This window comes from Lepus europaeus, chromosome 7 (assembly GCF_033115175.1).
Source record: "Lepus europaeus isolate LE1 chromosome 7, mLepTim1.pri, whole genome shotgun sequence".
Lineage (NCBI taxonomy): Eukaryota > Metazoa > Chordata > Mammalia > Lagomorpha > Leporidae > Lepus > Lepus europaeus.
In genome coordinates this window covers 28,554,421-28,577,844 of record NC_084833.1, presented here as the reverse complement: position 1 = coordinate 28,577,844, position 23,424 = coordinate 28,554,421, and the positions used below count along the sequence as shown (strand labels likewise).

At 40.2% G+C, this 23,424-nt stretch overlaps 1 protein-coding gene across 3 annotated transcripts in view; it reads left to right on the top strand.

Annotated features, from left to right (window-relative positions):
• The window catches only part of IFTAP (intraflagellar transport associated protein), an 83,069-nt gene that overhangs the window by 14,363 nt on the left and 45,282 nt on the right, over positions 1 to 23,424 (top strand). For all 3 annotated transcript variants that reach the window (XM_062198032.1, XM_062198030.1, XM_062198031.1), the window contains one exon: positions 2,378 to 2,527. In XM_062198032.1, the coding sequence (XP_062054016.1) occupies positions 2,395 to 2,527 (133 nt within the window). In that variant the 5' untranslated portion in view covers positions 2,378 to 2,394. The remainder of the gene's footprint in view (positions 1 to 2,377; positions 2,528 to 23,424) is intronic.

The window sequence follows — 23,424 nt, the reverse complement described above, 5'->3', positions numbered from 1 at the left end:
TCTGAGACCAGGAGATAATTAGGACTATCTTTACATTTTTACCTTTCATACATCGGTTTGATTAGTATAAAAGTGTATAAAGGGGGGCCAGTGCTCCTGCATAATGGATAAAGCCACCGCCTGTGGTGCTGGCATCCCATATGGGTGCTGGTTTTAGTCCCAGCTGCTCCACTTCCAACCCAGCTCTCTGCTATTGCCTGGGGAAGCAGTGGAAGATGGCCTAAGTCCTTGGGCCCCTGCACCCATGTGGGAGACCTGGAAGACATTCCTGGCTCCTGGCTTTGGATTAGCACAGCTCTGGCCATTGCAGCCATCTGGGGGGTGATCCAGTGGCTGGAAAACTCTCTCTCTCTCTTTCTCTCTCTCTATCTGCCTCTTTGTAACTCTGCCTTTCAAATAAAATAAATTTTTAAAAAAAAGTATATAAAGGAATTGGAGAAGAAGAAATTAGTAACAGGTAATATATTTTCTCTCGTTTCAGAAAAATAGTAGAAATCTTGGCACTCTCTCTTCCTGCCCTACAATAATGGAGAACCCCATGTATTATACTGGTCATTTGGGCAGTAATTACACTTCTGGTTTCAGCAGATAGTCAATTTTCCTCAAAGCTGTGTAAGCATAATATTTCATACAGAACAAATGGAGTTTAACAAGATGAAATAGCACAAGTGAAAACAAAGTTCAAACTATGTCAGGATTGAGGCTGACAGACATTTAGCTAGCAGTGTTGTAAATGAACTGACAAAATAGAGCAGCCAACAGGAATGTGAATGGGATCTTCAGCTACATATCAAAAGTGCAGTATTTAAAATATGAGGGTTAGTCAACGCTCTCCAAATCCAGGCTGTATCTGGAGTCTTGTCTTCCGGTCTGATGGCATATTTTTTTTAAAGATTTATTTTATTTATTTGAAAGGTAGAGTTACACAGAGAGAAAAGGAGAGTGGTGGGAGAGAGAGAGAGAGAGACAGAAAGAGATTGTCAGAGTCAGTCTTCCATCTGTTGGTTCACTCCCCAGTTGATCTCAACTGCTGGAGCTGTGCCAATCCGAAGCCAGGAGCCAGGAACCTCCTCTGGGTCTCCCATGCAGGTGCAAAGGCCTAAGGACTTGGGCCATCTTCCACTGCTTCCCCAGTTCGTAGCAGAGAGCTGGATTGGAAGAAGAGCAGCCAGGAGTCCAACTGCAGCAATGTGAAGTCTTTTCCAGGTAGATTGGTTTAGGACCTCTAAAACACCAGTGAAGTTATTATGCAAGTTTAACGGAGTGTTTGGCCAGCTTCTAGCAATATTTGGCTATTGTGCCTGCTTGAATGAGTAATGTTAGTTCCGGACGGATTGGCTGCCAGCTGTATGCCACATGCTGAACTGTGAAGCATTTGGGATCCAGAGATGAAAGGACATAGACTCTGCCTGTCCGAGTGTAGTAGAGGACACAGATATGTGCACGGCTGTTTCTAATACAGCAGGGTACACAGCGCAGGGAAGTCACGACTAGTTCTCCCTGTGGTGGTGGTGGGAGATGAGAGGGTGAAGCCTGCACAGAGAGCGGGTTCTGAGCTGGGTTGGGAAAGAGAAATTTATCTCAATAAATGAAATGAGAAGATTAAAAAAGGACAGCATGGGTTTTTTCAAACATTTGAAAGGATGCCAGGTATGAGAAGGGTGGAAGTTTTTGAGTACAACCTCGGAGGTTCAGGGACCCATTGGGGTAGGGTACAGGAAGATGGATTTAGCTTCAGTCTTATAACTTTTTAGCAGAACTGTCCAAAGGCATCTTCGGAATGGTCAGAGTTTCCAGTGCCTTGATGTACTAAGTCACAGGCAAGGGAACTGCTTGTCAGCTGCAGCGCAGGAGAGGAGGCCACCGTGGGTGGAGGGGAACATAGTGGAATGCTGAAGGGCAGCTGCCTAGAACAGACGTTTCCCTCTCCCTGCTTTGTGACTGTCTAGGGGTGTTACGATAGCTAACATTAAAGTGCTCTGAATGGCTCCTGATACAAAGCAAGTGCCAAATGATTTTCCAGTAAATACTCGCTCTTATAGCTGATTGTTATTGGATGGGTGGTTTGTTGAGGTACTCTGTAAAGTTCTTCTCACTTTGAAAGGCTTTGTATTTCTAATCATGTAATCGTATAATGATGTTACTGTGAATTAAGAAGATGATAATGGGGAAACTGAAACAAAAAACCAAAATCGTGATAGTAATTCAGCAGCAAAGAAATGAGTAAAACCCTGTGTGCTTGCATTAGAGTTCTAGTGACTGTCTGCATCTGTCCTTTTGGAGCCTTGGAATCCTCCCCCTCCCAGCCCTCATTGGCAGTGTTTAACAAGGGGCTGGTGCTCTACGATTCTAGCTCTCGCTTTTCTTTGTCTCATAGATAAAGTGGCCTTGTGAATGCCTGCCCAAATATCAGATTTGAAGATAATGGATGAAGATCGCGTAATTGAAGAAGCCTTGGATAAGTTTGTTAATTCTCATGAGCAAACATATGAAGAGTTTCTGAGCACTTTTACTTATCTTTCAAAAGGTAAAATGGGGAAGTAAGTTTTCTACAATAGTAGAGACCAAGAATGTTTAAAGAAATGTGGTTAAAAAGGTTTTTTTTTTTTTAATATTTATTTATTTGAAAGGCAGATTTATGGAGAAGCAGAGGCAGAGGCAGAGAGAGAGAGAGAGTCTTCTGTCTTCTGGTTCACTTCCCAAATGGCTGCAATGGCTGGAGCTGCACTAATCCAAAGCCAGGAGCCAGGAGCCAGGAACCAGGAGCCAGGAGCTTCCTCTGGGTCTCCATCTTCCACTGCTTCCCCAGGCCATAGCAGAGAGCTAGATCGGAAGTGGAGCAGCCGGAACTCAAACTGGTGTCCATATGGGATGCCGACACTGCAGGTGGTGGCTTTACCTGCTACACCACAGCACTGGCCCCAAAAGTTTTAACATTTAAAATTTGTACATATTTATGGGTTACTTTGTGATGTTTCAGTACATGTATATATTGTATAATGTCTAATCAGGTTGCATTTATCCTTTCAAGCACTTAGCATTTCCTTATAGTAAAAACTTCCAAAATTCTGTCTTCTAGTTTGTTTTTCATAATGAAAGATACAGCACATTACCTTTATTTACAGTCACCATGTTGTGCAATAGAACCCCAGAACTTCTTATTGTTAGCTAGCTATAATCTAGAACTTATAAATCAATCATTCTCCATTAATGTCTTCCTCCTTCCCTCCCCAGCCTCTGATAACTTCAGTTATACTTTTAAATTCTATTCTGTGGGTGAGATCATGTGATGTTTGTCTTTCTGTTCTTGTATTATTTCACCTGACATAATGACTTGTAATTCTTTCTGTGTTGTTGGAAATGACAAGATCTAATCCCTTTAAAAATTTATTTAATCAATTTATTTATTTGAGAGGTAGAGTTACAGACACAGAGAGGGAGAGACAGAAAGAAAGGTCTTCCAACTGTTGGTTCACTCCCCACATGGCTGCAATGTCCAGAGCTGAGCTGATCTGAAGCCAGGAGTTTCTTCTGACTCTCCCACACAGGTGCACTTGGGCCATCCTCCACTGTCTTTTCAGGCCAGAAACAGAGAGCTGGATCAGAAGAGGAGCAGCTGGGACATGAACTGGTGCCCATATGAGATGCTGGCCCTGGGGGTGGAGGCTTAGCCTACTATGCCAACAGCACCAGCTCCCAAGATTTAAATGTTTTTTATGAATGGGTAATATTCCATTGTGTGTATGTGCCACATTTTCAAGATAAAGAATTTTTCTATAAATGTATGTCTTTTATGCCTTTTCAAGAAGACTGTTTCTGAGTATTCAGTCCATTCCTTTAATCAGGTCATTGTTAATATGGCATTTGTAACATGTATAAATACCGACGCCTTTATACATCCAAAAATTGCATTATAGAGTCAAAGTCATTGAATTTGATAATAAAAATGACCTGAGGGTAGGCATTTTATGTGGCTGATAAGATCAACTTAGGAAGCCCACATCCCATATTGGAGTACCTGGGTTTGAGTACCAACTCTGCTGCTCCCTAGTCCAGCTTCTGGCTAAGGTGACGCCGCGAGGCAGCAGACACTGGCTCAAGTAGTTGGATCCCTGCCAGCCATGTGGGAGAGCTGGACTGAGTTCCCAACTCCTGGCTTCAGCCTGACACAGTTCTGGCTGTTGGAGGCATTTGAGGGGTGAATGAACAGATGAGAGGTCTCTTCTGTCTATCAGCCTGTCTCTCCCTGTCATTCTCTCTTTCAAATAAATAAAGATTCAATCAAAAAGTTAAAAAATAACCTGAGAAACAATTTAGTATAATCCTTTTATTTTGCTTTTTAAGAAATGCAAGTGAAACAGCAGAAGCTTTATTGAAAGCTTAGGAAATATAGGTATGAAGTTATACCGTACACATTTGAATCCTGGCCTTAACCTCTTACTATCTATGTGACCTTGATGAAGTAGATATTCAGTAAAGGGGGAATAGAAATAGTGCCTCCCTCAAAGCTTGATAAAATATTAATTGAGGTAATTGGTATAACGCTGCTTTGCAAGGTGGCCGTCACATTGTAAGTACTTCTTGGATGCCAGGTGTTGCTATTGGTGTTGTGACGCTGCTGCTGCTGCTGCTCCCTAGGCAGTGGTTTTTACATACTGGAAACAACTGTTCATACTCAAAGTGTTCAGCTGAAGCTGAAGGACCAAACCAATATTGTGTGTTTCATTGTGTGCTTTATTGTTTTCTAATTGAGTCAACATTTAAAAGCTGAGTAATTTTGCTTGAAAATCTTGATTTGTCAGTTTTCTCTGCACCAAGTGAGAAGATCGTTGTCTGTTCCTTGCGCAGTGGTAATATCCGCCAGCACTCAGGAGCTCTTGCCCTGTGGGCTCCCTGGTTTGTCATGCACTCCGGCACTTACACTGTCTGAAAATGTGGACATACGTTTTCTGCTTCATTCACTTAACTGGCTCTGTGGGCATTTGAGTTGTAATCTTTGTTCTGTGTTCTGCTACAGAGATTGTCATTGGCTTGCTCTCAACTTGGTCCTTTCTGGGTTGTTGATCCCTGTTTCAGGATCCATGTGAGGCTGTTGCTTCTGCACACAGCTGCACTTGTAGCTCACCTGAGGACCTTGAGAATATGTTGTATTCAGAGCCCACACCACAGCTCAGCTGGGGCCAAAGAATTAGTATTTTGTAAAAACTCTTCTGGTGATTGTAATGTATACCCAAGGTTGAAAACAGGGAGTTTCATAATCTCCGAGGTTAGGGCACTCTTTCATGATTTTCATGATTTGACGTCATGGTTCATGTGCCCTGAACAAATGTGAAAGAAGGGTAGTTAAAATGAAGAAAAGGAAAAATGATTCTGACCTGTTTTATCATGCAAGATATAAGGTTGTGTATCCCTAATCAAGAAATCCAAAACTTGAAATGCTGTAAAATCCTAGACTTTTTGAAGGTCGATATGATGCCCAGAAGCAGAAAATTCCATACCTGCCCTCATGTGACAGGTGGCAGTCAAAATGCACGTGTACTACAAATATTGTGCAAAGTTACCTTTAGGCTATATGTATCTAGGTAAATGAGAAACATATGTAAATTTTTTAACTTTTATTTAATGAATATAAATTTCCAGTGTACAGCTTATGGATTACAATGGCTTCCCCCTCCCATAACTTCCCTCCCACCCACAACCCTCCCCTCTCCCGCTCCCTCTCCCCTTCCATTCACATCAAGATTCATTTTCAATTCTCTTTATATACAGAAGATCAATTTAGTATAAAGATTTCAACAGTTTGCACCCACATAGAAACACAAAGTGAAACATACTGTTTGAGTACTAGTTATAGCATTAAATCACAATGTACAGCACATTAAGGACAGAGATCCCACATGAGGAGCAAGTGCACAGTGGCTCCTGTTGTTGACCCAACAAATTGACACTCTAGTTTATGGTGCCAGTAACCATCCTAGGCTGTCGTCATGAGTTGCCAAGGCTATGGAAGCCTTCCAAGTTTGCCGACTCTGATCATATTTAGACAAGGTCATAAAAGACAGAGTGAGGATAGTAACCAATGATCCTAAGAGTGGCATTTACCAGGTTTGAACAATTATACAGCATTAAGTGGGGAAGAGGACCATCAGTACACACAGGTTGGGAGTAGAGCCATTGGTGGTAGAGTAGAGGTTATGATTACAAAGGAATGAGGCCCAAGTGTGCTAGACAGGGTCTAGAACAAAGGACAGAGTCATTATTAGAGGAGCTAAGAAAGGTGCTGTCTAAGCTACAATTAAGTTTTCTGATTGAGAGGCAAATAGAACCTGATAGAAGGGGCTTGATAATAATCTGTTGGGCTTTAGTCCTTGTAAGTTAAGAGGCCCAGACCTATCTATCTCTTCACATGGGGTACATCCTAAGGGAGGTATGAACCTCCTAGAAGAAGGCACTCTGTTGACTTTCATTACTTGGCTGGGCTGGGAGGAGAGCTGGCCAGGTAAAGGCAGGTGGCATCTCTAACAAGAAATTTACAGTTCTGCCTGCAATGTTGCTGACCCTACTTGACCATACCCTCAGCTGCAGTGGTCACTTTGGAAGCTGGGCTGAGTGAAGGGCTTTTCAGCTTAGAGCCAATAAGATCTGTGGCTCTGACCTGGGCATCCTTCGACTCCAGGGCAGGTCCATTTCCAGTGATCCAACTCTTGGCAGAGCTGCCAGGGCTCTTCACAAGCTGACTTCTGCTGAAGCCCAGGCTTGCCACATTGAAAGCCACTGCAGTGGACTGGCCTGTTGGGTTTCCTTGAGGGCAGATCACTGTACAGATCAGCCATTAATAGGCCTGCCACCCATTGCTTCTGATGCTGAGCTTTCTTTTCCTCCTGGTTTGTGTTAAAGCAGACCAGAGGATGCAAGTCAAGGGAGTGCCCATGTCCCATCTCTAATCTTCGGTGGCCTGAACTACAAGTCTATAGTCACAGGCATGTTCTGTAGTAGTTTTTCTAAGGTAGTTTTTCCATGAGGAAAATTATATTCTCACTTTAAAACTTTCTTTCCCTTTGGTCTGAAAGGGAGGTTTTTTCTACTTACTGTATACTTCGCTGATGGCGAAGTGAATCTAGCTATGAGATTATTATTTAAGTTCTTATTTTGGCTATGCTATTACAGAAAAATGTTAGCCATCTCTTTTATAAGGTCTAAAGATTAAATTGTGCATCCTACAGATTCCTTCATAATAGAATTAGTTTCCTACCTTGAAGAGAATAGAGAAATGAAAGAATAAGTTGGGCTTAGAATAGAGAAATGAGGGAGCAAGTCCTAGATCGCTTGCTGACAATAGCAATATTACATGAATACTTAGCAAACCGTTTCAACCATTAGATAACAACTTAAGAAAACATTTACCAGAAGGTCCAATGCCTTCTATAAATTTTAAGAATCATGTATTTGAAAACACCTTTTAAATATCTAACATGGTGTACTTTGTTTAACCAGTAAACTTAAGCACAACCATATAAAATGTTTTTAGTTTCTTTCTACCAACAAGTTTAAAACATATGATACACAGATTCAGGTCACACAAATTAAAATGCATCTTTGATTGATTTTAGCAGCTTAAATTTATGGACAATCATATCTATAAGCCATTTAAAATAAAACTCTTAATAAAATTTCCTATGTGGACATACAATATGTACACACATATAACATAGCATAATAGACCAATATAGCAATTTTAATAATAGCTTTTAAAATCTTTAACTCTTTTTGTAGATTGCCAATTGATTTGAATTGCTTTTTGTTTTTAGATTACTTTAACACATTGCTTTAACAGAGCATCAGAGTTTTATTCTATGTCAAAGAGAAATTGAGCTTCCTGTGATCTTTTGCTGTGAGGTTTCCTTCCTTTACCTTCTTTCATATTGGTGACCATGTTTCTGTGTTTCTGTGTGTAACACATCTTTAAGCATCTTTTGCAGGGCAGGATGAGTGGCAACAAATTCTTTCAGTTTCTGTTTGCTATGAAAAGTCTTAATTTCACCTTCATTCACAAATGAGAGCTTTGCAGGATATAATATTCTGGGCTGGCAGTTTTTCTCTCTAGTACCTGGGCTATATCTCACCATTCCCTTCTAGCTTGTAGGGTTTCTGATGAGAAGTCTGCTGTGAGTCTAATTGGAGATCCTCTGAGAGTAATCTGACGTTTCTCTCTTGCACCTTTTAGAATCTTTTCTTTATGTTTCACTGTGGTGAGTTTGATTACAATGTGTCGTGGTGAGGATCTCTTTTGGTCATGTTTATTAGGGGTTCTATAAGCTTCCTGTACTAAGATGCCTCTGTCCTTCTCCAAACCTGGGAAATTTTCTGCTAGTATCTCACTGAAAATGCCTTCTAATCCTTTCTTCCTCTCCATGCCTTCAGGAACTCCTAGAACCCGAATGTTGGGTTTTTTAATAGTATCCTGTAGATTCCCGACAATATTTTTTAGATTTCTAATTTCTTCTTCTTTTCTTTGGTTTGCCTGTTTCCTTTCCTGTTCTCTGTCTTCTAAGTCTGATATTCTCTCTTCTGATTCGCCCATTCTGTTTTTAAGGCTCTCTAATGTGTTTGTCATTTGATCTATTGAGTTCTTCATTTCATTGTGGTTTTTTGTCACTATCATAGTTTCATATTCTACTAGTTGTTTCATTTCATTTTGATTCCTCCTTAATATTTCATTTTCACGAGAGAGATTTTCTATCTTGTCCATTAAGGATTTCTGTAGTTCAAGAATTTGTTTTTGAGAACTTCTTAATGTTCTTATCAATTTTTTGAGATCCGCTTCTTGCATTTCTTCGATCTCATCATCTTCATAATCTTGAATTGGGGTGTCTTTTTCATTTGGGGGCATCATAGTGTCTTCCTTGTTCTTGTTACCTCGGTTTTTGCGTTTGTTGTTTGGCATGTTGGAGATATTTGGTTTCTTCACTGTGGTGTTTTTTCTTGTTACACTATGGCTCTATATTAAGTGGACTGTCTGCTTTCGGTGGAGCCTTAGAGGCTTGAGATGAGTGTGGACTGAGAGCTGTGTTTGGTTCCTCAGGGTTGAGGGTGTGTCAAAGATAACACTCCCAGGTTAGGCGTGGTAAATCTCTCTTTTTTTTTTTTTTGATTCAAAAGGGAAGTAATTCCGCACAGCTGAACGTAATTGGAGGTAGTTAGCAGGCAAATGATATACCCACAGGAGCCAGAGATCAGAAGCTCTTTCCCAAGGACCACACAGGGAATCTCTGCTGCCCTCGGTGTGGGCTCCAATTCTCCTGCAGTCTCCCACTGGGTTGCCAAGTTAGATGCTAATCTCCTGTTATTTCACCCCTCCCCCCAGAGTCAGGTTTTTCTGCTAGGCTCAGTGGTGGTGCAGACCTGAGGTCGCCCTGCTTATGATGTAGGTCCAAAATGGCTCCTGCTCTTTGTCTTGCTCGCCTTTGAGGGGTGAGCAGAGAGAGAGAAACTCGTGTCCGTATTGGTCACTTTCTTTTTTTTTTCCTCTCTCTCTCCTAGTTAGCCTGGTGAATTTTTCCCAACGGAGTTTCAAGCCTCGTTCCCTCTAGTCTCCTCTTTCCGCTTGCCCGCTGGTGTCTCGGGCTATTGAGGTTCGGCTCACCTTGTGTTCCAGCGCTGGTGTGTTGAGTCTGCTGCTGGTGTCCCGAACTTGGGCTCCCACGCTCTCCACGCAGGTCCACTGTGAATCACTAGCTCCAGAAGAGTTTCCGCTGCTGTTTCTTCCCCTACTCTTCCTTGACCCTGCAGTATCTCCACTTTTATTAACCTGTGTGTCTTGCTGAACTATCAATGTGCTCCCTTCCTATTCTGCCATCTTGCTGCTCTGCTCAACATATGTAAATTTTGTGTTTAGACTTGGGTCCCATCGTTAAGATATGTATATGTATATGCAGCTATTCCAGAATCTGAACTCTGAACTATTTCTGGTCCCAAGCATTTCAGATAAAGCGTGCTCAGTCTGTAGAATATCATTAATACCTATTTTGTTTACACTTGAAAAACATGGACTGTGGTTTTTGTTTACATGTAGGCAAATGGAGAATTCAGGAAATATATAATTAACCTGGAGTTGTCTGTTAATGATCTGTTTTCACATGATATGTGTATCAAATTATTCTTGATAATGGCTAACTCATCTTTTAGTCCAGGAACTTGGGTTTAGGAAGATGCTTGTTTTGTTGAAGCATAATGATTTATGATTTCTACTTTCTGAACTCAGACATGGCAGTATGGATGACTGGGGAATGGTGGTAGAAAGAAGGGTAAGAGTGACAGAATTTATGGATTTTGGTATGCCAGTGGTATTTTGATACTCCAGATTATTTTGGAAATTATTTGTCAGGCTGACTTTATTTTGAGCTAGAACCACAAAATTTTATATTAGTACTAACTACAGATAGACTCACTGATGTATATGTGTGTGTGTATACATACACACATGCATACACACACATATGCCAAAGTTGAAAACTGTCAAAATTTGTGCTGTGTTTCCTCTTTGTGTCTCTTTCTCTTGACTCTTGTTCGCATGTATCCTACTAACTCCTGAAAGCTTTTCTGCACTGACTTCTAAGGCTGTCAGCACACGTCCTGGCTGGTAGAACAGCCCAGGAGGGATTAAACCTCATCCCTGAGCTTCAGATTGTGCCAAGAGTGACATTTCCAATGTAAAAATAAAAGTGCTTTTGTTCTGAGCACTTCAGTCTTTCCTTCTTTATATACATTGCATATGAACATTAGACTAAAATTGTAGAAAGAAAGAGGCAAAAGTAGCAGGTTTGGTACCAGATGAGGTTACAGAGAGAGAGAGAGAGAGAGAGAGAGAGAGAGAGAGAGGAAAAATATGGATTCCAGGAAAAATTCCATTTCAGTGTTTTGGGTTAAATTTACTTAGCTGCTGGTAGTCCTGTATGTGAGTCTAAGGGAGGAATGAAGAATGTGGTTTCCATTTTGGATTAGCTGAGCTTGAGGTGCCTTCTGGATTAGCTACAAAGAAGCATTCAACAGAAAGTTGAACATACAGTCCAAGGGTTGGGGAAGCTGTCCAAGCTGGAGAAAAAACAGTTGAGTGTCGGACCACACAGGGCCAAATCTAACTTTATTTTTGTACCCTGGAAGAGTAAAAAATTTTTTGCAAGGACTTTGATATTTTGAAGGGGGTTGCCGTTTATTTGTTTCTGGGGTAAGGAGTCTTCTGTTTTCAGATTCTGGTGAGATCATTGCACGCTGAGAAGGAAACTGTTGCAGAGGCAGTAGCTTCATTTGAATTCAGTTTGGAGCCTCAAATTGAGCTGAAATAAATGATGACGCAAGTCACATAAACTGCATCTCCAAGCATACTAGTTTTTTCCTTTCAAAATATCCCCAGGCGGCACTTCACATTATAAACTAATGACCTGAAAAAATTCCTCTTAAAGCACAGAGTTGTGAGTGCAAAAATATGTCTTAAATCAGTAATCCCCTCCCCCTCCCCACTGCCAAACATTTAAATACCTTCTGAGAGACCAAACGGGACTTCAGGGCAGGCCTGAGTTGAGTGATAGCCAGCAGAATCGATCTAGTTTAATAAGGTCATCTCTGTTTATGAAAAACGTCAAAGCTATTTCTTCATAGTTCCTGTTTCATGCCCTTCCTCCCAGGCCCTTCATTTGTCTCCATGTGCCTGCTTGTTTTGCTGCTGTGAGTGAATCTTTGCTCCGTGAAAGTGGTTACCACCAAGCATACATGTGCATTTCTTCAGTAACTTTGGTTTCTCAAGCCCATTACCATTTCTACTTATGGACTGTTCTATTTATTTTTATAATAGTTATGTGCCAGAATGCTTATGGGATTAATTTTATTTCTAAGAGTGCTAAAAGGGTCAGTAATCCTATTAAAAATATTTTCTTAGAAAAATTAAATTATAGCCTTATTGAGAGAAATTCACATTACTGCTTCACACTCTTGGAAAACAGTTGGAAACTGCTAATATTGAAGCATAATTCTCACTACAGTATATTTATGTTCATCATGTTATGGACTTTTTTCTCTTTTAAAGCAATTCTAGGTTTTTAAAACTGTGGTACTTATTAGATAATAAATATAATGTTCTTTCTTTTTTAAGATTTATTTTATTTATTTGAAAGAGTTACATAGAGAGGTAGAGACAGAGCGAGAGATCTTCCATTCTCTGGTTCACTCCCCAGATGGCCGCAACGCCGGAGCTGTGCTGATTTGAAGCCAGGAGCTAGGACCTTCTTCTGAGTCTCCCATGTGGGTGCAGGGGGCCCAAGGACTTGGGCCATCTTCCACTGCCTTCTCAGGCCATAGCAGAGAGCTGGACTGGAAGAGGAGCAGCCAGGAGTAGAACCGGTGCCCATATGGGATGCTGGCGCTTCAGGCCAGGGCTTCAACCCTCTGTGCCACAGCGCTGGCCCCAAGATAATGTTCTAATACAGTTTTTAAAGACATATTAATTATTAGTTTTGAACAGTTACTTTTGAATTGTCAGTAGTGTCTTCAGTTCAAGAGGACATATTTTTACAAGATGTGTTTAGAAAATCAATAGAAAGATTTTATATATATAAAAGCACAAAGCTCTTGGGCCATCTTCCACTGCCTTCCCAGGCACGTTAGCAGGGAGCTGGATTTGAAGTGGATCAGCCAGGACTTGAATTGACACTCAGATATTGGATGCTAGTGTTGGGGCAGTGGCTTAACTTACTGTGCCACATGCTAGCTCCCTCTCATTTCTTTCTTAAAATATCTAGAATACAATTTCCCAAATGATTCTCTGAGTTTCTATTATCAGCATACAATAGCAACTTTCTATTCACTGTAACGTTTGTCTCCTATAACCTATTTTCTTACATGTAGATCAAAGTTCTTGCTTCAGATTTTAATGTGTAATTTTTTTAGTTTTCTTTGTGTCCTTCTCATTTCAATTGTAATACTTCATGCCTTAGCATTTTATTATCCTTGTGCAATATCTTTGAAAAAAATTTCTATTAATTCAAGCTCTCTTTCTTCCATAATACTTGTTAATGTTTGAATTAAATTTCCCATTAGGTAAACACTGTGTATCTGAATGTTAAGGACAAATGGCCATGCCAGTGGCTTTATAAACTGGTGGTGTTTTGGCTTTTGATAGTTGCAAACTCTTGGAGTTCGAATACCCAGAGCTGGACCTGGCTAAAGTGAGGATCCTGGAACTGAATCCCAGGTCCCCCATGTGGGAGGTAGGGATCCACTTGAGCTGTCACCTGATGTCTCCTGGGGTACATATTAGTGGCAAGCTGGAATTGAGAACAGAGCTGGGATTTGAACCCAGGTACTCCAATATGCGCAAGCACTCCAAGCGGTGTCTTAACTGCTAGGCCAAATATCTGCCCCTCAAAATCTGAAAGTTTCTGAGTATCATGTTAGTGCTCAGAAGTTTCAAATATGAAAGACTTTCTGATTTTGGGTTTTTGAATTAAGGATGCTCAACCAGATAAAGTCTATGCAAATATTCTAAAATCTTAAAAACTCTACCATCTGAACATTTCTAGACTCTTGACAGTTACTGTACATTATCATTATCAGCTTGCTGGGCTCAGTTCAAGGATTCAAACTGTAGACAGCTGACCTTCCTCTGTTCCGTTTGCTGTCCTCCCTGTGCACCCAGCCCTGAGACACTTGGGAGCACAGAACTTGTAGGAAACTGGTGGAGTGGAAGACTGATGGCAGCCCACATTTACTGAGGAGCGGGAGGGAGGAAATGTGAGGGAACCCGCCCACTGCAGTGTAGATGTCCTCCAGCACTTACTCAGGCCTGAGTGCTGTGCTTCAATGGATCATCTCAACCTAGGTGAGCGTGTTGGTTTAACATTTTAGTTTTTACTATTCCCATTTTACAGATGAGGAAACCAAGGCTTAAGGTTAAAGTGACTTGATGTTATGGACTGAATTGTGGCCTCCCCAGCCTCCAAACTTATATGTTGAAGCCCTAATCCCCAGTGCAGACTTTACTGGGAGATAGGGTCCTTAAAGAGATAGTGTTAATTGAGATCATCAGAGTGGAACCTTAATTCAGTGTGACTGATGCCCTTATAGGAAGAGGAAGACAGACAGCAGGGAGGTGCATGTACAAAGAAAAGGCCAAAAGACCCTGGAAGACACTGTGAGAAAGTTGCTGTCTGCACGCCAAGGAGAGAGACCTCAGGACAACCAAAACTGCCCATACCTCGAGCTTGTACTTCCCGTCTCTGGAACTGTGAAGAAATACAATTCTGTTGTTGAAACCGCCCAGTTTGTAGTATATTGGCATGGCAGCCCAAGCAGGGAGAAGACAGGGTTAAACCCGAGTCTTGAGTATTTTCCCTGGGAGATACTGAGAAGTCCAAATGACTTGTTCAAAGGTACACAATTCTCATTTCAGGAGTCTTTTATTTATTTATTTTTCCTTTATTAAGCATATCTTCTGTCAAGAGCTTAGAATCTTGGGTTGGGATTTGGTTTACATTTCTGGACTGATAAATTTTGAGTTACCAGTTCAGCCAAAGGAATATCACCACTCATACTTGACAGCATCTAAAAAGTATAATTAAAAATGAAACTGGTGACAGCACATAAAACAACACGTTTCCAAAGCTGACATATTTTCGTCCCCACACTATTCTGAAACTGAACGTTAGGACTGCATCTTTAAGCTTCCGTGAGGGTACAAAAAGGCAGGCTTTTCCCAATCTGAGGGATGAATTTGAAATCTGCTGTAGAAAAACACCGCAGAGAAAAATAGAGAAAGCAGCTGGCCCTCTTACCAATTTCAGAGCAGGCAAGGAATTTCAGTAGAGCATAAAAACAGCTTTCTCTCATAAAACACAACAAGAAAAATAATCCATGCTGTGGAGCCTTCCGCAGTTATTTTCTGTCGAGGACTAGATAGAGACCAGAGGGCTTAACATTGTTGTGATGCCCTTGCACCTGGCAGATTGCCTGCCAGAGGAAGTTGGGACAGAACTGACCAGCTTCCCCTTCCAGGTGGCTTTTCAGCCACAGTTTCAGCACGGCTGGCTGTTACCAGTCACTTCATTCCCTACCGCACATTGAGTGGTGTTTTCAGTTCACAGGCCATTTGCAGTGTCTTTCTGTTTCCTTTTTTTTCATTAGCCACATTAAAGAAAAAAAAAAAAAAAGGCAACTTGGGAAACACTTTTGTATATATGAAATGAGGAGTGAAGAGCAGAATTGAAAATCATACAATAGGCAATAAAGTGATTTAACAGATAGGCCATTGGTGTAATGCTACTCTCAAGGGAAACTGGGGAAGGCATCATAGGAGGACTTGCTAATGAACTAGGCAATTAAAAAGAAACTGATTTGTCATCCCAAGGGAGAGAGTAAGGGAGTAGTGTTATTTTAAAGCTTTTTATTGATGTGTATTTTGGTGTTGAAAAGGATAAAAAGGCGAGCAAAAAAGCTGGTGGTTTCATATTGATCAGTTCAGTAGCTATCTGTATGTGACCTCTGTATCACAACCTAACATCAAATTTCACATGGAACACTAAGGAGAAAAACCCCTATCAAACAAATACACTGATTTATAGCAGGGTCCTATGGAAGACAGTATATTAGCAACATCAACCCGTTTTTTTCTCTTTGGGGGAACATCTGCAGATTGTAATTAAGCAATTTTCATTTGTTTCTCTATTTCTTTTGTCATCACTAAATCACTACACTTAGGGAACAAATTGACAAATTATGAAACACAGAAAACTGCTGGTTCAGTTGCAGCAGGAAATTTCCCTCCTCAAATTATGACCAATTTTGAGCTGATCGAGGCATTTTGTTTTAGGTATATTAGCATAAATCTTCAGCTGAGCTTGTTATAATTCATATTCACTGTATACATGAATATGGTTCATAGATAATTATTTGTTTTCTATGTCTGCTGTAGTTTAGATTTAAATGGATAAGGAAAGAATGTATTTAAAATGTATGACATCTTGAATTATAATTATTAAATTTATTTTTGGCAGTGTTTTTAATGCAAATTTTTACAATAAATATCTTTTCTAGTATGCTGTCTCAGAAAGTAAGATATGAAAAATTAAAAAAAAATTTGGTTTCCCTACTGATAAAAGAATCAGTTTCTTTGGTTCTCTATGTTTTTTATAGAGAAACCATATGTGAGGGCATATTTATGTATACATAAGTTAATTGAACTTGCATAGTTAAATGGGATTTTGAACTTTTATGAAATGCAAGCAGAGAACACAAACCAAGTAAACTTATTTATTTTTTTAAACAAGATTTATTTATTTATTTGAAAATCATAGTTACGGAGAGACAGGGAGAGAGAGAGAGAGTGATCTTCCATCTATTGGTTTACTCCCTAGATATCCAAAATGATCAGAGCAAGGCCAGGCTGAAGCCAAGAACCAGGAACTTCTACCTTGTGGGTCCCAGGGGCCCAAATACTTGGGCCCTTTTCCACTGCTTTTCCCAGACCATTAGCAGGGAGCTGATTCGGAAGTGGAGCAGCTGGGACTTGAACCAGCATTAGTATGGGATGCTGGCTTGCAGGCGGTGGCTTTACCTGCTACGCCACAGCCTCAGCCACAGCCAAGTAAACTTTTTTTTTTTTATTAAACTTTTATTTAATGAATATAAATTTCCAAAGTACAGCTTATGGGTTACAATGGCTTCCCCCTCCCAAAACTTCCCTCCCACCCACAACCCTCCCCTTTCCCGCTCCCTCTCCCCTTCCAATCACATCATGATTCATTTTCAATTCTCTTTATATACAAAAGATCAGTTTAGTATATATTAGGTAATGATTTCAACAGTTTGCCCCAAGTAAACTTTTAAGATGGTCATTATCAACCTTTAAATAGCTGATCTAAACAATATTAATAGGTGCATGCCTGTTTTATATGCATTCTCTTGTAACTTGAGATATTATTTTTACTTATTGTTATAGGTAGTAATTGAAAGAGAAGGCTCAATTGTGCCACTTGAAACTGAGTTGGTTTTAAGACTGTTTCCTTTGATTCAGTCCAGTGAGCACATATTCAAATCTGAATGGTTTAGCAAAAATGTTCTTTCAGCCATGGAACAATAATATTTTCTTTGAAATGGTCAGCTAAACCCAAAGGGATACAAACAGGAAACTTTATTTTAACCAAACTCCTGTCTTCCACAAATGAAAATCAAGCCACAGCCTGTCTAGAATGTGATTTTTGTGTCTTCTTATTTTCTCTTTTATTTGTTCCTCATGAGATAGATTTAAGTGACGTCGTTTGCTCACTCTTGCAGCCCATTGCTTCCTTTGCACAGGGAGGAATCATTCTTGTATTTTCAGGTGTTTTCTAGACTTAGCCTGACTTTGTGTGAATCTTGTAGTGCCTGAACCACTGATTAGAGAAAAGGGATTGCAGTCAGTCATCTTATTCTGGATGTTGTGTTAAGTCCCTACTTATAATACCAGTCCAATTCTTCTTGCTAGTGTTGAGATAATTTCAGTATTGACTATTTCTGTTGTATTTTAGGTATTAAACTAGAATCTGGGAATACAAAGGTGAATGAAGCAGAATCCCTGCTTTACAAGAATTCATGAATTGACATATGATTCTTATTTATTATATATAATAAATATATAGCTTATATATTTATTATGTAACATAATTGTGGTATGATTCCAAAATGTTCTGTATGTATGAAGGTAAAATAATAATCTGTATATTTGTTATAGATTGTAGATAACACTGCATTGACTGTTCTTTTCATGGTTCTTTTAAACTAATATCCAAAATGTTGTCTTTTCTTTTGAGGTTTTTAGTTTTATACTGAATAAACATTCTGTGATTTAAGAAGAGAGCAAGGGACTAACATCATGGGTTAAAGCACTGCCTGCGATGCCAGCATCCCATATGGGTGAAGGTTTGAGCTCTGGCTGTGTTACTTCCAATCCAGCTCCCTGCTAATACACCTGTGAAAGCAGTAGAAGATGGCCCAAAGGCTTGGGCTCCTGCACCCATGTGGAAGACCTGGAAGAAGTTCCTGGCTCCTGGCTTGGGCCTGACCCAGCCCTAGCTGTTGGTGGCCATCTAGGGAGTGAACCAGTGGATGGAAGATTGATCTCTCCCACCTTGCTGTCTGTAACTCTGCCTTTCAAATAAATAAATAAGTCTTCTTAAAAAATAAAAAAAAAGTAATAAGAATGATTAGAACTATCTATTTTGAGACTTTTTAATTTTATTCAAGTTTTTTTTTTAAGATTTATTTATTATTTGAAAGGAATAGTTAGAGAGATTTTTCATTCACTGGTTCACTCCCCAAATAGCCTCAACGGCCAGAAATGGGCAGATCCAAAGCCAGGAGCCAGGAGCTTCTTCTGGGTCTTCCATGTAGGTGGCAGGTGCCCAAGAATTGGGCCATCTTCCACTGCTTTCCCAGGCTTAGTAGCAGGGAGCTGGATCAGAAGTGGAGTAGCACTCCAACCAGTGCCCATGCGCGGAGGCTTTACCTGCTAGGCCACAGCACCTCCCCAAGCTTTCTTTTTTGTTTTAAATGAGGTATATCCTAGAGTTCCCTGAAAAAGTGAGAGTGTGAAAGGCATGTACAATTTGTCTGCTGTTTTTCATTATTTATTTGAGAAAGAGAGAGATTGATGCTACCCTCTGATTCATTCCCCAAATGCCTACAACATTTGGACTGTGCCTGGCTGAAGCCGGGAACTCAGTTTGGGCTCCCTGGTGGGTGACACAAACCCAAGTACCGTCACTTGCAGCCGAATGGGGTGCACATTAGCCAGAAACTGGAATCAGAGGCAGAGCTGTGACTCAAACCCAAGCACTTCTAAAATGGAAGTGGGCATATAGGGCGTCTTAACTACTGTGATGAGTACTTACCCCTGTCTTCTCTTGAATTGCTTTAAGTTGTGTGCCAGTGGTAGAGTCTGAGATTATTACAAGTTTGTGTAAATGTTTGAAAACTCCTCTAAGAAGCATTTATTTTCCAAAAGGAAGGAAACTTGTTTCCTTTAAATGTTTCCAACTTAGGATAAAGAGTGTCTTAAACAGAGGCATTTTTTATGCAGGGAGGCAAAAGGGCATGATCTTTTAGATTGAAGAAATTTGGCTTTTTGAAGAGCTCATTGCCCTTATGTTTCTCACTTTTACATGGGCAGGGCCAGTGCTACGGGAAGGGCACTGTTCTGTTGTTGAATTCATAATGCCCGGATGCTAGCCTAGGCATATACTAATTCCTGAAGGCTACAGCCTGCTGCCTCCGACTCTCTAGAGTAGCCAGAGATGACTCTGCATATTCAGTGTGTCTCATGAAATATACATAAAGGCCTTTGGTAGGTTTTAAAGACTTACTCAAGTATAAAATTCTATGATTAAGGGGACTACTTATGATATAAAAGAGAAACATCAAAGTTTGATATTCCAGAATCTTGAATCTACAATGTAAAAAAATGTAAAATATTGCCAACAATGTTAGTTGCTCACACTCTATTCCTTGAAGTTCTTGAAACCAATCATGTGTTATACATATTGTATGGTGAGTGTGTATAGAGCATGTTCTACAGTCTACTTCAGAAATAATCCTACACTGGCCTCTGGTGGATGGACTAAATACTATGTCACATGCTTTTCCAAATACAGGATATCATATCTCTTTTTATCATATGCAGTTTTTAGGTTCTACTTCAAGAAATCTTGGGAATCCTGCTTATGTTTATGTACAAATGACCCAGGAGATGCTTATTAAAATGCATGTTCTTAGAGATCTGTCCCAAATTCTGATTGAGTAGTTCTAGTGGACAGCCCAGGAGCTTTGGCTTTCAGACCAGCTTTGACAAATATACCTAAAATCAGTTAAAGTGGGAGGTTTAGGGAGACATAAGATTTCTTCAAAGTTTTGTGTTCATTTTGCAAATACTGCACTTTTCTAGGAGTAAGGTCTGCAACTTTTGTGCAATTGTGATTCTCCCCCACCTGAAGTACAAGAGCATTTATTTTACTTTACAGAGTATTTTGCTTAGTGTCACTATTTTATATTCTTTAAAAGGCATTTTGACCATGAAAGAGTGGTAACAGTTTATAAGAATAATTATACTGTGACCCTGCTGACCTCTGCTTTGGAGGCTGGGATTTAATAGGTTAGAGAATTTCAAGGTGGACTTTGGTTCAGCATATATTCTGCCTCAAGTCTGAGGATTATAGTGTATTTGTCTGTAGGTCAGCCCTGCACCATCACAGGCAAATGAACTTGCTACTCCTTTGTATTGTTGCGAGAGAAACTATGTCTTTGTGAGCTTTTAGCCATTAACAAGAGCACAGGCAAGAGACCAGGGAGACCACACAGTGTGGAGGCATCTTGTTACCTGTACTTCCAGGAAATGCTCCTCCAATAATTTTGCTGCTTGTGGTAACTTTTCTTCTATATATTCATATGTGAAGGTACTTGGTAAGTTTTAAAGACTTAATCAAGCATAGAGTTTTATGATAAGGGTAGCCATTTATGATTAAAAAGATTGACATCAAAGCTAGTTAAATATTTAAGGACCCATGACATACAATATAAAAATGTTAAAATAGTTTGCATATTTCCTTCTTCATTATTTCTGGGAAAGACTTTTTAAGAAGAAGATGCATATAGGTATTCTCCTTAGTGGATTATAAGAAGCTTATTTAGAGAAAATGATTTTCAAGTAAGACCTACAAATAAAATCTTGATTTTTCAACTTTTTGTTCATGGTAGAAAAGTTAGAAAATATCAAGACACCAGCACAAACACACCATACACACACACACATACACACACAGAGCAAAAAAAAGCACATATTCTTTCTATGGCAGAAGTGTTATCTACTCAATAGCAACTTGGAGTAAAGATTACATTTCCCAGTCTTCCTTGTAACTGGGTATATATAGCCTTTTAACTAACTCTGTGCCAGTGAGATGGGAGGGGAACTGATATGTACAATTGCTGGGTCATATTCTTAAGTCCTTTGAATTCCTTTTATCCATTTCACTGCTGTCTGGAAGGTGTCAGTCATTAGAGAAGCTACCTTAGGCTCAGAAATGAAAGCAAGCCGTGTGCTAAGGATGGTGGAGCACTCCACCCCAGCCTGGATCCCTAGGTCATCTCATGGAGCAGAACCCACCTACCTGGCCTAAACTTTTGCACGCATCCTGGACCATGTGGAGAGGGGTGGTGCCCAGGGGATGGCAGAACAGAAAGACAGTGGAGCCTGGGGTCTAGGATAACTGTAGACAACCCTACTAGCCCTGTATTACCTGCATCTATCCTGTAGAATACAAGAAGTAAACTTTGATCTTGTTTAAGTTATTAGTACTTTAGGTGTCATTCTCATATAAGCAAAGCTATATCCAATTAACTAATTGATCAAACCATAATCTTCTTAGTGATAAACCATGCATATATGCATCCTTCTGAATTTTTCTATGTTTAATAATATGTGCATTATTAATTAGCACATGTGAATACAATTAGTTAAAAACATGAGAGTTGGGGAAAACCAGAATTTGAATCGTAGTTGTGCTATTTTCTAACTAGGTTGTCATGGAAAAGTTAATTAGCATCTCTGAGATTTAGTTTTATAATATATAAAATAGATATGCTAACTTCTACTTCATACACTTGTTAGTAGGAGATTGTTACAAATAAGGGGTCATCAACTAATTCATGGAAAATGAGTATTATGCAAAACCATACATGGATTTCAGAAATTATTTCATCAAAATAAACTTACTTTTTTTTTTAAAGATTTATTTATTTGAAAGGCAGAGTTACAGAGAGAGAGAAAGAGAGACAAAGAGGGAGATAGAGAGGTCTTCCGTCTGCTGGTTTCATTCCCCAAATGGCTGCAACTACCTGGGCTGGGCCATGCTGAAGCCAGGAATCAGGATCTCTATCCAGGTCTCCCACATGGGTGCAGGGGCCCAAGGACTTGGACCATCTTCTGCTGCTTTCCCAGGTGCATCAGCAGGGAGCTGGATCAGAAATGGACTAGAACCAGTGCCCATATAGGATTCTAGTGCCACAGGTTGTGGCTTAACCCATGATGCCATAGCGCCAGCCCCAAACTTATCTTCTAATTCTGTTTTTCCATGAACTGTTTGAAGTTCCTTTGTATATATAAAATACATGTACATATTCATTTGCTTATTTATATTTATAGAACTTGAATTATAGTAAAGTATTGACCTAATGTTTTTATTCCTTTTAGGGATTCAGAAAATTTATTATAATTATTTATAAAATGTGATCATGCTATAATATTGTTTTTATAACTTGCTTTTTCATATCACATTATTTTAGGCATATATTTTCCTGACAAATATTATCAGTGATTTTATGAATTCATGGTATTCAGTTGTTTGTATGTGCCACTATTTGAATTAACCATCCTCTTTTCCTGGGCTTTTGAATTATTTCCATTTTTTGGCTGCTATATTCATTCAGTAAATGTTTATTGAACACCTCATTCGGAAGGTAAAATTGAATGAAGATTGGGAGGAGGGGTGGATAGTTGGTCCAATGGTTAAGACATTGCTCTGCTGGGGCTGGCACTGTGGCTTAGTGGGCTAAGCCTCTGCTTGTGGCACCAAGATCCCATATGGGCATCGGTTCAAGTTCTGGCTGCTCCTCTTCTGATCCAGCTCCCTGCTAATATGCCTGGGAAAGCAGTAGAAGATGGCCCAAGTGCTTGGGCTCCTGCACCTGCGTGAAAGACCTGGGAGAAACTTCTGGCTCCTGGCTTCAGATTTTCTCAGCTCCTACTGTTGCAGCCATCTGGGGAATGAACCAGTGGATAGAAGAACCTCTCTGTCTGTAACTCTGCCTCTCAAATAAATACATAAAATCTTGAAAAAAAAAAAAAAGACATTGCCTGGAATTCTTGCATGTCATATCAGAGGGCTTGAGTTTGGGTTCTGGCTCTGCTTCCAACTCCAGCTTCCTGCTAGTGCACACCCTTGGAGGTAATAGGTTCAAGTGGTTGGAGCCATGTCATCCATGTACAAGATCCAAATCCTGGTTTTCCTGGCTCCTGGCTTGGATCTGGCCCAGCCCTGACGGTTGCAAGAATTTGTGGAGTGAACTAGTAGATGCGAAATCTCTGTCTCTGTCTCATTGTGTCTCTGCCTCTGTCTCTGTCTACCTTTCAAAATCAATAAACAAATAATTTTTAAAAGAGGATTGAAAATAAGTCAGGGAGTTAAGCCTGCAGATAGTTCAGGCCTAGGGAACAGACAGAACAGGGGCCTGGCAATAGTAGTGCCTAGCCTGGGAGAGGAATAGTGCGGAGGCCAGTGTGGCTGGAGGGGTATGAGCAAAGGGGAGAGGAACGGAAGCTGAGGTCTGAAGGCGTGGAGGTGAGGGCAGCCC